The sequence below is a fragment of the Muntiacus reevesi genome, chromosome 9 (assembly GCF_963930625.1).
Source record: "Muntiacus reevesi chromosome 9, mMunRee1.1, whole genome shotgun sequence".
Classification (NCBI taxonomy): domain Eukaryota; kingdom Metazoa; phylum Chordata; class Mammalia; order Artiodactyla; family Cervidae; genus Muntiacus; species Muntiacus reevesi.
The window spans coordinates 37,334,933-37,350,060 of NC_089257.1; the positions used below are offsets into that span (position 1 = coordinate 37,334,933).

The window sequence follows — 15,128 nt, forward strand, 5'->3', positions numbered from 1 at the left end:
GCTGTGAAGCCTAGGAAGAGCCTGGGTATGAAAAGGCTTAGAAGCTGAAGGATAACAGTTACCTTGGGGCCTGGAGTGAGTGGGAAGCGTGCAAGGACCCTCCTCCGAGCTGCCTGGGTCTTGCCCCGGACACTGTGCTGCTCCCCCTCTGCCCACCTCAGAGGAGACCTCAGGCCATGGGCCACCAGAGCAGGGGCTAGTCCAGCCCCAAGGCTGGTCCTCAGCAGAGCTCGTCTCCCAGCTCCTGTGTGCCCTGTCTGTCAGGAGGGCCAGATCTACTGCGGCCTCATGACCTGCCCGGAACCAGGCTGCCCTGCACCCCTCCCGCTGCCCCCCTCCTGCTGCCAGGCCTGCAAAGGTGAGTCTGTCCCTGCATCTGGCAGTGTGCACCCACCCACCCCAGGGACCTAGCCATGGACTGTTAGGGGGACCAGGGCTCACCCAGCCCAATTCCTTCCTCAGGGTGGTGGCTTAGCTGCACCCCTCAGACAGCTGAGCCTGTGCCAGAGGCTAATGTGAAGTATTTGTATTGTAATTCCAGGGAGCAGGAAGGAGGGGATGGAAAGTGAAGCAGGGAGGGAGGGAAAAACAGCACAGGAATGTGTTGGGGAGCTGGCCTTGACTTGACATCAAGCGTGACCTATTGCTCCAAGTAGCCTTCTGCTCCTCAGAAAGGTCTGGAGGTGATAGAGGGAGAGGAGGAATTGGTCCACCAGCCACCAACTCCCACTGGTCAAAGATTCACCCCAAGGCGGGGTCATTCCCTCCCACTCCCCTACTGTGTTGGGCTGTCCTGGGAATGGGAGGTGGGAGTGGTTGTGGAGGCAGAGATAAGACATGGGGGCGGAGGCATGGACGAGGCATGGCATGAGGGCACCTGCTGCCAGATTGAGTCTGAAGGAAGCTGGCTAAAGTCCATGTGAAGAGGGTGCTGTTGCAGTGCCTGCAACGAGGGGACAAAATGCCTGCAGTCAGATGAGGCCAAGAGGATCAGAAGAGGCACAGGAGAAGGGTCTGTAGAGCAGAGACCATGTCTCCTCCTATCTTCCTCATCGCAGAGCTGGGCACAGGCCTGGGTTCACTGGGGCTCCCAGCTCCTGTGTCAAGCAGAATCCAAGTAGCATCTCTGTACAGAACAGAGAGAGGCAACACAGTGGCGAGTGCAGGGTGAACAGCTTGGGTTAAATGAAGTGCACAGATGGCCAGACTGTTCCCTGTGGCCTGAGGTAGTCCAGAAAAGCTTCCTGGAGGAGGCAGACCTCGAGGAGGGCAGTACTCCACCATGGAATGCTTCCCCAGATGTTGTGGTTGTGGAAGAGCACTAGACCAGGAACCAGTTTAGTCCCGGTTCTTCCAGCGGACTCCTGCAGATTCCTTCCCCTCTGTGGGCCTCAGCTGTGCTGTGTGTGCACTGAGAAACTGCGCTTGGTGATTTCTAGCAAGTAGTCTGATTCCCGTGTTCTGGGTCTTTGAATCCAGATTGCTCAGTGGCAGCCAGACTGTATGTGAGGCAGGGGGAAGGGGGGCTCTAGGAAGCTGCTGGACTTCAAAGGGTTTTGAGTCCTGGGGCCCAGGCAGGTAGGGGATGAAGGAGTCCTAGGCTGTTCCAGTGGGAGCGACAGAGGGGCTAAGGGCAGCCAGGGAGTGTATAGTATAAGCCAAGCCTGGTGACTTCAGGTGTGGCTGGGCTGATAGGCCACTGGGGGACCGCAGCTAAGCAGGCTGTTGGGGTGGGATTCGCAGCCTCTACACCATCTGAGACGAGCACGCTCTGGTCTAGCCAAGGGGTTCAGTCTTAAGTGACCAACAGGCCAGTGTGGAGGTATAGTCTGAAGTTCAGTTGTAGGGATTTCATCAACCCGAAGGTGAGGAGACATGTAATGAGAAGTAGGAATAAATACCCATGGGGCCAAGGGTGCTACTGGTATGGGGGCTGCAGGAGGAGCGCCAGGCTTTGGAGGGGCAGAGCCTAGAGGTGGGGAGGCCCGCAGGGCTCCGGCCAGGAAGGCTGAGGAGGTAGAGGCTGACCGGACTTCCTTTTGGGTTTCTAGATGGGTCCGGTGAGAAGTCGGCTGAGGAGGAAACCACGCAGTCACATCGAGGGGTGGTGAGCGCACAGCTTTATGGAGAGGGTGGGGAGGGGGCGGCGAGCGGGCTGGTATCCTGGGCCTGAATCGCCTTGACTGCGGAGCAGACAATCCCAGTTATCATCTTCACATCTCGTTTGTCCCCTGGGTCGCCTCCATTAGCCACCACCAGATTCTAGGTTCCCCTTTAGGCTTCCATTACGGCTCCCATAGGGGCTGGTGAGGAAGGAGGGGTCTAAGGAAAAGAAACAAAAACACCACACAGGGCAGAAGCAGGCCTCAAGCATCCTGATTTCCCTCCTGGAAAATTCTGACAGTGTCCTGTCCGGAGCCCGTGTCTGTCCTTGTGCAGGCCACCTCTGGGCAGCATGCCTTCTGAGGGAGTGGCCTCTGACTTGGGCCAGCCTTCCATCCCGCTCCTAAGGTACCAGTTCTGTGGGGCTGTCTCACCTTTCCAGCTCCGTGTTGACCCCTCTCCATCTTGGTCTAGCATTCAGATGGGCTAAACTGCCTGACTCTCTCTGGTCAGAAAGAAAAGAGCCGGGAGAATGGGCTCACATTGCCTCACGTCCCTGTCCACACGCCGCGCTATGCCTCCCCTCTGAACAGCTCCACCTGTGCTTTCAGCCTGGGTCACCTGGACCCTGGCGCACTCGAAGCGGGACTCCTCTCCCCAGAGACTCCCCAGGGGTCTGAAATAATGAGCTCTCCCTTCTCCTCTGCCAGCTCACCCCCTTCCCAGGCTGGGCCTTCTCTAGGGAGTCTTGACCATGCCACCCACCTCCCTCCCCATCCCGGTCATGGGTGTGTGTATGCTGTCGCTTCAGTTGTGTCCAACTCTTTGCAACCCCATGGACTGTAGCCTGCCAGGATCCTCTGTCCTTGGGATTCTCCAGGCAAGAATATTGGAGTTGCTGTGCCCTCCTCCAGGGGATCTTCCTGACCCAGGGATTGAACCTGTGTGTCTTATGTCTCCTGCATTGGTAGGCAGGTTCTTTACCACTAGCACCACCTGGGAAGCCCCTGTCCTTGTCATAGGAGGCAGCTAAGTGAAACCCACCAGACTTAGTTTCAGTAAGTAGTTCCAGCTATTCACTGAACTGCTGGATGATGTGGGTAAGTCATATAGGTGTGTTGGGCTTGTCCATTCCTTCTGGGTACCTCCTGTGTTCCTTGGTCTGTGCTGGGGCCTGGGACATAGTTTTCACTCTGGGAACTCCTGTGGGCTCAGTCCAGACATTGAAGGACTGTCTCAGAGACTTTATAGTCAGGAAGGGGCTGCAGAAGAAGGAATGTGACCCAGTGTCAGTGAGGGGGTGATAAACTCCACCCCTGCCCCCAGCCCACTTGCTCCTTCCTCAATCCCCAATTTTTGGACCAGGAAGCTCCTGCTCTGTTTCATGACCGTCTCACATACCCTTTGCTCCCACCACCAACCCTCTCAAGACCTGATCTGATGGTGTGGGGTTTTGGGGTGTTGGATTCAGAAAAAGGGCTCCTAAGATCTGTCATCTCTGGACAGGACCTGCTCTCAGTCCTCTCACCTGGGGGATTCTGCAGTCAGGTGGGATCTTTGGAGGTCCATCCCCTGTCCCATCACCTAAATCTTCTCAGACAAAGAATTTCCTGATGCTCATCCTCACTCTGTTTCTTAAATATTAAGTTCTCCGGGTCCCTGATCGCTTACACCTTCCAGATCAAGACCTCAGCCCCCTCTGCTCACCTCAGCCCCAAGGTTCTGGCATTACCAGCCGAAGAAGGGCTAGGTGGAGGCTAGACTTCCAAACCACTGACTTTTGAGAATTTTCAAAGATTCGTTGCCTGGGAGTGTCTTTGACCCCATCAGGCCTTCCTTCTGCCTAGATCCTATGCCCGGTCACAAGGGCCACCTGCAGGCCTCTCACTGCAGCCTGTTTTTCTGCTTCTGCACTGGCAGCGGCCCGTCAGTGATCTTAATCCTTCCTGCCCTTTGCAGAGACATTCCCAGGATCCGTGTTCAGGGGACAGCGGGAGAAAGAGAGACCTGAGCACCCCGTCCCCCACCGGGCCCAGCGCCCCTTTGGGCTTCATCCCTCGCCACTTCCGACCAAAGGAGGCAGGCAGCACCACGGTCAAGATTGTTCTGAAGGAGAAACATAAGAAAGGTGGGAACCGGAGCCTCTGCAGACCCTGAGGTGGGAAAGGGGGCCCCTGTCTGCTTCCACTTCCCATCCCTGCACCTCCACCCAGTGGTTCCCCGGTCTCAACTTGGCCATGGGCTGGGAGACTCATGGAACCTTAGATCTAAACTTTCATCTGACAGATGAGGACACAGGTTCAGAGCACTGAGTTAGACACAGAACCAGTCCTGGAACCAGGACTACAGGCCATAGAACAATATTCTTTTGAGCATGATATTGCTGGGAATTGAGAGGCAGAGAAGAGAGAGATGAAAATGGTCCCTTTCCTCAAGGGACTCATAGACCAGAAGGGGAGACAGGCATGTAAATCAATTATTACAAGATAAGGAGGTATTGAAGGAAAGGTTTTAATGAAGGAAGGGGGAAGCAGAGCTGGGCTGCAGGAGGATGGTTGGGGTGGATCAGGGAAGGAGGTCAAGGAGACAACTGTGGCAGCAGACAGGGAGAGAGAACTCACTGCAGGTCACCCTGATTGGTGGAGTGGGAGGAGCCACAGTGGCATCCGTAGCCCCTCTCTGACAGATGGGACACTGCGGCTGCAAAAACAGACGGGACCTGCTCGCACTCACGTGGCCAGATAGTGTCAGCACAGGTCTCCTATCATCAGGTCATCCCCCTCTGCACCCCACCAAAGGTGCCCATGATGGGCAGGGAGGTCTCTTAATGTTCAACAAGAACTTACCGATCCCACCTCTTCCCTGAGTGCTGAGATGGGGGATGTCAGGGACAGGGGACTGGTTTATTCCCTGACCTCTACTTTACAAGCAGTGTGGCTGGGCCAGACTGGTGAAGCAGGGGCACCCCAAGGACCTACCCCCACCCATTATTGGACTCTGGCCCAAGCCCAAGATACTGACCCTCCTCCCTTCCTGCCTTCCTTGGCCCAGCCTGTGTGCATGGTGGGAAGACATACTCCCATGGGGAGGTGTGGCACCCAGCCTTCCGCTCCTTCGGACCCCTGCCCTGCATCGTGTGCACCTGTCAGGATGGCCGCCAGGACTGCCAGCGGGTGATCTGCCCCACTGAGTACCCCTGCCAGCACCCCGAGAAAGTAGCCGGGAAGTGCTGCAAGATCTGTCCAGGTACAAAGAGAGCCTGGGGGCAGGGAGGGCGCTGGCCAGAGCAAGGCCTGGGTCTCTCTCCCCAGGGCACAGACACGTAGAACATCTCATGTGGGCCTGGATAGATGGGGCATGGACTCAGAGTCGTGGGATTCAGGGGCTTTTCGGTGCACAGAATGCCAAAAACATAGCACTGAGAAATGCCCAACTCATATAATACTAGACGTGCAGAACCAACTAGTGCTACAGATTCAGAGGCTCTCAGGCACACACAGAATCAAGTAATGTCCTAGATTCAGTGAAGTCATAAAATCTTAGGCTATTAGGACTTTTTTTTAAAAAATTAATATATTCTTTTATTGAAGGATAGTTGCTTTACAGAATTTTGTTGTTTTCTGTCAAACCTCAACATGAATCAGCCATAGGTATACATATATCCTCTCCCTTTTGAACCTCCTTTTAAGAGGAATGGTCAACAGTTATTGCGTACTTGTCACATGCCACATAGCTGTCTTGCATGAATGCATGCAATCCTCACCACAGTGAACAGGGTAGTCATCTTCATCTCCATTTTACAGAATGAGAAGATAAATACTTCGTCCCAGGTCCCGAAACTGCAAGTGACAGAGTTGGGATATGAATCCTGTCTGTCTTATTCCAAAGACAATGCCCTCCTTTTTTTTTTTGGCCATGCCATGAGCCTTGCTGGATCTTAGTTTCCCGACCAGGGATTGAACTCAGGCCACAGCAGTGAAAGCACCTAGTGCTAACCACTTGGGCTGCCAGGGAATCCCCACAAAGACGATACTCCTGATCACTATTGTCTTCCTTCAGTCCTCATCAACATATGGGAAAACTGAGACCCAGAGAAGGGAAGGGACTTTCCTAAGTCACACAACGAAGGAGCAGTGAAGCTGGAACTAGAAGTCCTTCTAAAACCTCTCCCGTATCACACTCATCATCGTCATTACTGCCACCATCACCTCAACCTCTCCCAAACCTTTCCTTCTATGTGCGTTCATTGTGAGCCTGTGTTTGGTGGTATGAGTCACTCAAAAGACTTGAATCCTTCCCTTGACCTTATGGGTCTATTTGAGAGAGAAAACACAGCCGAGCAGTTTTAAGGCAGTGCAGGGCAATGTGGGATTAAGGGCATGAGTGGAAGGCATAAGCAGGAAGGTTTTAAAAGCCAAGGGTGGGAGGAAACAGCAGAGGGTGGGGGGAACAAAGCTTTTAGAAGTCAGGCTTCCAGAGTTGCCGGCTGAGTTCTTTCAACAGTGACCCTAGGATTAATGGTTGTGCAGGAAAAACGTCAGAGCATCTCATTGAGAAGAGCAGTCTGTGACTGTCAGCAGGAGCTGTTGTAAGGGGCGGGCCTGTTCCCTCAAGCCTGGAAGGAAGGCAGGTGGGGTAGAAGGCACTGACCTGGTCACATCTCTGACAGGGCTGGCTAGCAAAACTGAAAGGAGAAGAACGGGGAGGAAACAGAGGAAGGAAACGCTGAGAACGGACTGCGTCCAGTATTGTACTATGATTTCATAGAGTTTACTTAATTCTTCCACCTCAGTTATTTCACAAATGAGATTATCCTAAGTCTCCACCTGCCCCAGAATTTGCTGTCAGGAGATGTGAGTTTGCATGGGCTTGCTCCCTGACATACTTATCTACCTAACTTACTCTTCTAGGCAAAGACAGGTTACTTTACCTTTCTGAGCCTAAGATATAGAGTTGATGAAAGTGCTTTATGAATTGCAAATCAATACCTAGACATAAGGGATAACAATTACTTATAGACTAATAAAGAGTAGGGGCAAGGTGAGGGAGAAGCATGATGGGATGACGGATGAGGGTTCAACTTGAATTCTCTTTATTTATTTGGTCATGCATGCGGCTTGCAAAATCTTAGTTCCCCAACCAAGGACCAAACCCAGGCCCACAGCAGTAGAAGTGTGGAGTCCTAACCACTAGACAGCCAGGGAATTCCATTTTTTTTCTTTATTTTAAAATACATTTCCTCTTGTTTTTTTTTTTTTTTTTTTTTGCTGCACTGCACAGTTTGTAGGCTCTTAGTTCCCCAACCAGGAGTTGAACCCAGGCCCCCAGCAGTGAAAACACAGAGTCCTAACCACTGGACCACCCAAGAATTCTCTTGAATTCTCTATGAGAATGGCTGTGGCTTGCTGCTGGGCTCCTTCACAAACACACATGGTCTTGGGCTCACCCTCAGATCCTACTCCATTTCCCCCTAAAGATAGTGAGACAGCTTACAGCTTTTAGCTGGACACCTCAAAGGTCTTCGTAACTAGTAAGAGTCTAGAAGGTGGGGAGATGTGTAGGGATTTAGTCTTTCAGTCCCTGAAAGACAATCAGGGAGTATTGATACATGGGAAGTTCTGGGGAATGTCCTTGAAATTCCAGCATGTCAAGGCTTTAGGACTGGATCCAATTTGTAGGATCCAGAAATAAACATTACCGCCATCCCCACCCCCACCCCACCACCCCTACCACCACCACTACAGTCACCATCATCACACTTATCACCACCTAGTCCGTATCACACTCCATCATCATTACTGACTGCCATCAGCGCCTCAACCTCTCCCAAACCTTTCCTTCTGTGTGTGTTCATTGTGAGCCTATGTTTGGTGATGTGAGTGACTCAAAAGACTTGGAGAATAGGATTCCTTCCTTTCCCCCTGTGCGTTTATTTTAGAGAGAAAACATACGCAAATGAAACAATTACAAGGCAATGCAAGGCAGCATAGAACTAAGGCATGAGAGAGAGGCATAAGAAGGGTTAACAAGCTATGGGTGGGAGGATATAGCGTGAACTAAGCTGTTCCTGGTGGGCTGCCTGGAGGAGGTGGAAGATAAACTGGGCCCTGAAGGGTGAGAAGTTTTCTGACATGCTAGTCAATGGGAGGAGAATAGGCGAGAGGGCCGCTCTCTGTTCCCCAGAGATCTCCTTGTCTTCCCAGGGGCACCAGAACTTTCCCAAGGACCCTAATGACCCTGAGGGGGATGTCAAACCAGTGGTCCCTCTTCCTGGGCTACCAGAAGTAGGGAGACAGGGCGTTCACAGCTCCTTGTCTCTCCCAGAGGACAAGGCAGACCCTGGCCACAGTGAGATCAGTGCCACCAAGTGTCCGAAGGCATCGGGTCGAGTTCTCGTCCACACGTCAGTATCCCCAAGCCCGGACAACCTGCGTCGCTTTGCCCTCGAGCGTGAGGCCTCTGAGCAGGTGGAGATCTACCTCTGGAAGCTGGTAAAAGGTGAGTGCTGGCCCATTCCCACTCTGGCCTGTCCCCCTTCCTGTGCTCCGGCCGCCCCCTCCCAGGGGTGTTAAGGGAATTGATTAAGTGCCTCTGCCCAAGAAGACCTGCCTCAGGTCACCTTCCAGCTCTGAGTCTCAGATTCCAAGATAGAGGGAGACAGTGGCTCTGACAGTTGAGATGCTCTCACCCACTCTGAGATGTCAGGATCTTGAAGTGCTCCCTCTCCTGGGGGAAAGGGGTTGTTACACTTTGTGAGGAGCCAGGGCAGAGTTATGCTTACCCGGATGAAACAAAGAGCTGCCGATTGGTAGAATTTCAGCAGACTGGGAGGAGAGATCTTTTCAGGCAGGACGGCCCTCACAGCATCCTCAAATCCTCAAGGCTAGTCTTATCTAGCCTTTCCTTTATGGTGGATCCTAGCCCTCTAAAGTAAGTCGACAGATTTCTCATTCTGTGAGAAACTTACCCTGTTCAGCAGGCTGCTTCTATCACCAACTGAAGGTTAAGAGAAGGGAATTGCCGAGAATTCAGCTTTGGGGCTCTTCTTGTTAAACGTAAATCCCCTGGATAGAGTAAAACAAATTAAACCTTTAATTGGGAATTAGTTCTAAGGTCACTTTTCTCTACTGGTGTGGTTGGCTGACAGCGGGGAGGTGGGGGGGAGTGGGGGGTGGAAGAGGGAATGATGATAAGAGTGATGACAATGATAATAACAACCAATGTGTGAAGCACTTTGAAATTTACAAAGTGCTTTCATGTTCATCATCTCATTTGATCCTCAACGATCCTGAGAGTTAGGTATTATTATCCCCATTTTACAGATGAGGAAACTGAGGCTCAGAGAGGTGAAGTACCTGGCCCAAGGCCACACAGCCAGTAAGTGGAGGAGCTAGAGCCCAGGTCTGGTGACGTCAGATGCGGCTCCTTCCCTGCTCTACTCTGCCCCCTGCCGTGGGAGGAATGGATCGAGAAAGCGGAGCTGTTCAGCCTGGAGAAGAGAAGACTCAGGGCAACAGGACCGCTGGCTTCATGGCTCTGAAGGACTGCCCCAGGCAGAGGGAGCAGTTGTGCTCTGAGTGGCCACAAGGGTCAAAACAACAAGCAGGGGCTTTGGAATCAGACAGACCTAGGTTTGAATCCCGGCTCTGCCATTTCTTAGCTGTGTGGCCTTGGGCAATCACTTGACCTCTCTGGGCCTCAAATTTCTCTTCTGTGAATGGGGGAGAAGGGGCTTGAGAGGCTTAAGTGAAATGACATAGGTACCACCCCTGACCCATAATAAGTGCTAAAAATGTCTGCATCCTTCTCATCCTACCTCATCAGTCGGGTTAGAATGGCAGAGAAGCAGGTTTCCCTTAAATGAGAGGAAGCGCCTTCTCAACCTGAAAGTCTTCCTGCAGTGGAAGGGAGGGAGCAAGTTCCATTCACGGAAGTTTGTAAGCAAGGGCAGGGAGGGGACTTGACCAGAGGCTGAGGAGGTTCAGCAATCGTATGGTTGCTCTGAGCCTTGGGAGTCCATCAGTCCCTGGACAGGTGGAGTTGCAAGTTTATCCTCCCACCCGCTCTGGGACCACAGAGAGTAACAGGCCGAGCCTCTTTCCCAGGACCTCATGGCTTGCAGGAGCTCCCTGGGAGTCGAGCTGGTCAGGGAAAACTTCATGGAGGGTGGGCCTGGGTTGGACAGGATGTAAAAGGGCAAGAGGGGCGCACTGCAGCGACAGCCTCAAACTCTGGCTCCAGAGCCCATGCTTATATGTCCGGCGCTCTGTGACTGGTGGGTAGCAGGTACTATGTATAATGTGTTGCAGTTCACAGATATAAGAAACCTGAAGGGTATGTATTGTATTAATTCCCCATTTTGCAGATAAGAAAACTGAGTCTGAGAGGTAAAATGACTTGCTCAAAATCACACAGTTTAAACAGTAAAGCAAAGATTCAAACCCAGGTCTTACTGTCCCCAGTGCCACCTCCACAAAGGTGACCTTATGCTTTTAGGGAAGGACCTGAGGAAGGTGCAGGATGGCAGAGAGAGGGGGAGGTCATAGCTCAAGGCCAAATCTCATTACCAGGGGCACAGTGAAAAGGTAGAAGTAGGAAGGACTCTTCAATTTCACAATGCCAGGCCCTGCCACCCTCTCTGTAGCATACCCACCCACCCCACCACCTCCTAAGCCCCTGGGTGGCTGAAATACCCCATCAGCACCCGCCCCATTCCCTCCTGCACCAGACAGAGAAAGTCAAAACAAACTCTCCCAAGGGCCGATTATCAGTGGGAGACCGTTACTGTTTCCTCACCCAGAAAAGTGGAAACAGCAGGCCTGGGGGCCAGGAGAGGAAGAGGAGAATTGATCTGGAGACAAAGTGAGCTAAAAACTGGGCTGAGGCCACACCAGAGTAGGGCCAGCCCCAGACCCAGAGTCTGAGCAGAGAACTAGCTTAGTGTTAAGGATTTTTCAATTCTAGCATTTCAAGAGTAGAAGGAAACTCAAGGTTCTCAATTTCTCCCCCTACCTAGGGAAGGAAGTCCCTCTGTTAGCCTCTCAGATGGTCTCCAGCCCCTGACTGCACTCAGCCCCTCCCTACCTCCAGACAGGTGGTTCACTTGCCATTCTAGGAATGGCTCTGCTTGAGAAGCTTCTTCAGTAAGCCGAGCCTGTCCCGTCTCTTGGAACTCAGCCACCATTACCCCTCCTCCTGGGACACAGGGTCCAGACACTCTCAGGCCTGGCACAGGCCTGGCACAGGTCAAAAGGCACAACCATGACCCTCAGACAAGCTCTTGCTTCTAGGCCCAAGAGCCCAGACCTTTCAGTCACGCTTTACAAGTGACAGCGTGGAGACCTCCCTCCTCCCAGTCACTTCTCCAATTTGTGTTTGGGGGTTTGTGCAGTGGCAGGCTGGGGTGCCAGGACCCGTCCCCATCTCATACTTGTGATGCAGCCTGGGCCTCTGGAACAAGTCTCTCCCTTATTCTCTCCCTGGCACCTGGGCGGGGGGCCTGAGCACAGTGCTGGGCATTCCCAGCTTCCTGGAGCTCAGTTCCAGGACCAGAGCAGTCTGTGCCCCTAGGTGGGATCCCACCCGGATTCCCATTAGCAAGGCCAGTTCTTGGTTTTCTTGAGGGTGGTACTGGCCTAGCAGAGGCCTGCTGTCACATCTGTTCTTTCTGGCCACGGCCCCTGGTGGTAACAGCTGGCGCGACCTCATGGCCCAAGTGCTCACGGTTTTGCACCATGTGTGGTGCCTGTGGCCAGCTCCCCGGGGGATACAAGCATCAGGAGATCCAGCTAATACCTCATTCCCCCTCAGGGCCTGGCCTAGACAGGGTACACATATATTTGCTTATCCATCCATCCAGGGATTAATTCATTCATTTATTCATTCAGCATGCCTAATGTGGACCAGGTTCAGGGAACCCAAGAAGAAAGTCCTCTCCATTCCCAGTCTGGTGGAAGAGGCAAGAACAGACACAATGATAGCACGTTAGAAATAAGAACAATCACAAACAGAAGCCAAGAGCTGTGGGTAACCCAAGGAGGAAATTATAACTATTTAAGGGAGGAGGGAGAATCAGGAAGACTTCCCAGGTAAGGCTGGGAGGATGAGAAGTTCACCTGTGGCAACAGAAGACGGAGTTTGGCAGAGGGGATGGCAAATGGGAAGGCTTGACCCCTTCAGGGACCTCAAGGAGTTGGTTGGGGCTGGAGCAGAGGCAAGGGATGAGGTGAACTGAGCCTTGAGCTGAAAGGGAGCCTACAACCCTGACACCTGTAATGCTTTGATGTCTGAAGCAAATCACCTGTTGATTTTTATCATACATTCTATGTCCAGAAAAAAAAGACTGATCAGGCCCTACAGGCCTGGCAGCTTCCCTCCCTCCCTCCCTCCCTCCCTCTCTCCTTCCCTCCTGGCCCCTCTGTGTTGTTGACAGGTGAGGGGTGTGAGCACAGGATGATGGTGAGAGGGGCAGGAGGGGGTGAGAGGGTAACAGACGTGTTTTCCAATGCCTGCAGCCGGGATCACTGATGAGAGGCGGGGTTAAAGGTCAGAAGTCTAGGGTAGTGACCCAGGTAAGATGCGATGGGGCCCAGAGGGGAAGGGTGACACTGGGGGATAGGGTGAACAGATTCAAAATGTTTAGGAAACTGAGTCCACAGGATTTGGTGTCTGGTCAGAATAGGGGAGGGAAGGGAGGTGACTGAGTCTGTCCTGTGTCTAAGTCACCCCATTTCACTGACCACACGCCCTCCCTTTCCTGCTCATGCCTTTGTCTTTGCCCTCAGGAATCTTCCACTTGATTCAGATCAAGAAAGTCAGGAAGCAAGACTTCCAGAAAGAGGCACAGAACTTCCGGCTGCTCACCGGCACCCACGATGGTGGGACCCTGGGCTGAAGACGGGGGCCTGGGAAGGGAGTCGGGCTAGAAGCTGGGGCCTCCTGGGGAGTTCCAGGCTGCTGGTGCCGGGAGGGGGGTGCTGTCAGCCACAGACGTCAGTTCCCGGCACAGGAATCCAGTGGGTGTCTGGGCCAGAGATTTCCCAACTCAGGCGCTCGAGAGCTCGGGAGTGGGAAGGTGAAGCAGAGCCAGCTGGATCTGGTCTTGGGGCAAGGGAGACAGGGCTGTCAGAGGGGACTCTGAGCCCCTAAATCCTGGTGCTGCGTAGTCGCTCTACTGGAACGTCTCCCACTGAAACCTCCTAACCACGTTCCTACAGAGGCCCCCGGCTTACTCCCTACCACCCTGAGGAAAATAGACCCAGGTGGGTGGAGAGAAGGTCACAGAGGGGAGGGTCACTGACAGGTGTCAGGTTGAAGGCGGGCTCCTGTGCCAGAACCCTTGGGAATATGGGGGCAGGATGGGGTCCCCATCTCCTTCCCCTCTGTGGGCTTCAAACCCAGGCTACCCGGTCCTCCTTGTCCCAAGTTTTCCCCACCCCAGTCACCCTGCCTCAGTTGTACACGTGTATGCACATGCACACACCACACACACACCCTTACACATACATACTCTGCACACCCACACACAACTCTTCCTCTTTTCTCCATGCAGGTCACTGGAACGTCTTCCTAGCCCAGACCCCGGAGCTGAAGGTCACGGCCAGTCCAGATAAAATGACCAAGACCTTATAACAAAGATCTGAACAGTTGCAGATATGAGCTTTATCATTTTTGTTGTTATATATTAATAAATAAGAAGCTGCATTACCCCTCAACCCTGCCTGTTGAGTCCATTTCCAGTCTCTGCGTGTTCTCATAGTGATTACAAGCGGACCTGGTTTTCCCCGTTTTACAGGGCTGGGAACTGAGGGGCAGAAGGGGCAGAGGCTGGCCCCAGTCCTCCCAGTGAGTGGCTTTGAGAGCCAGGGCTAGTACCCACCCCATCGTGACCTCCCCCCTGCTCTGGGCTGCTGCTGTCCCCAGCCCCCCTTCCCATAACTTTTTGGCACTGAGCCTAGTGAGGGGGACTGACTCTAGTCAGCCAGCCGAGGGGTATGCACGGAGCCTCAAAGTTCTTTCCCAGCAGATAGTGCAGGGGTCCTGATAATCGTCAGCTACACTTTACAATGAGGACACAGAGTTGAGGGGAGAGCAGGAATTCATTCGCCTGAAGCCACAGAGCAGGGCGGTAGCAGATTCGGAATTGTATGCCAGGTCTCTTGCTCCAAGCTTGCACTCCTTCCCGTTCCACCGTGACCAATGTTATAAACCCGAATATTCTCACCTCAGAGGCTTTCCAAGACTTGGCAGTCAGATTGCCAACCTTGGCACCACGGTCTGGGAAGAAGGCCTAACAGTTACAATTAAAGACAACATCAGTCATTTATCCTGCCCATGGGTACAGTTCCTTTTCCTTTCAAAGATGTTTTAATGCCCGTGATTCTACTTAAGGCGAACAATATAGGAATTACCCCCATTTTAGAGAGGAGAAGGCAGAGGCTCAGGATCGCCCAGTGTCTTCCCCAAAGCCTCACAGTGATGAGTGGTGAAGCCAGGACCAGAGCTCAGACCTACTGACTCGCAGACCTGTGCTCTCACCTGCAGTCACATGTCACCCCCATCCCCAAACCTGATGGGAAGCCATGGAGAGATGGTGTCAAGTGGCCTGTGAGCTGGATTTTGCCACCTGCAGCCACTTGGCTCTGCTCCGAGCCCCTGTCTTATCCCTGGGCATCTGAGGTTGGGGAAGTCAGCTAAGCTGCCTCCTAACACTGGCCTCACTGAGCAGGGAGGGGTATCATCCTCCCCTAAATCCCCCTGCCCACTCCCCAGGGCCTTTTCTGAGACAGTGGGGTTTGAGGAACATGCCTGGAATCTCCCCCTCATCCTCGGAGTAAGAAGACATCCAGCTCCTCCCAGTTTCTGCCTGTTCCTCCTGGAGAAGACTCCTCATTCCAGCCTTGCTTGCTCACCACGTGGGGTTAATTTGAAGTCCAGGGTGGCTTCTGAATCTCCTGAGTTGAAAGCCCAGGAATCAGTTAACACTGTTAACTGGTCATCCTTCAGCCTAACTCAGATGTCTTCTA

The 15,128-nt window shown here is 53.0% G+C and overlaps 1 protein-coding gene across 2 annotated transcripts in view; it reads left to right on the plus strand.

The window, feature by feature from the left end:
- Positions 1 to 13,807, plus strand: part of CHRDL2 (chordin like 2) — a 34,167-nt gene extending 20,360 nt beyond the window's left edge. The window contains exons 5-12 of one of the 2 annotated variants that reach the window (XM_065944550.1): positions 265 to 358; positions 2,052 to 2,107; positions 4,063 to 4,231; positions 5,155 to 5,349; positions 8,428 to 8,601; positions 9,426 to 9,480; positions 12,888 to 12,980; positions 13,655 to 13,807. In XM_065944550.1, coding sequence (XP_065800622.1) covers positions 265 to 358; positions 2,052 to 2,107; positions 4,063 to 4,231; positions 5,155 to 5,349; positions 8,428 to 8,601; positions 9,426 to 9,480; positions 12,888 to 12,980; positions 13,655 to 13,715 — 897 coding nt within the window. In that variant the 3' untranslated portion in view covers positions 13,716 to 13,807. The remainder of the gene's footprint in view (positions 1 to 264; positions 359 to 2,051; positions 2,108 to 4,062; positions 4,232 to 5,154; positions 5,350 to 8,427; positions 8,602 to 9,425; positions 9,481 to 12,887; positions 12,981 to 13,654) is intronic. The other variant, XM_065944551.1, reaches the window with a different exon arrangement.
- The last annotated feature ends 1,321 nt before the right edge of the window (positions 13,808 to 15,128 follow it).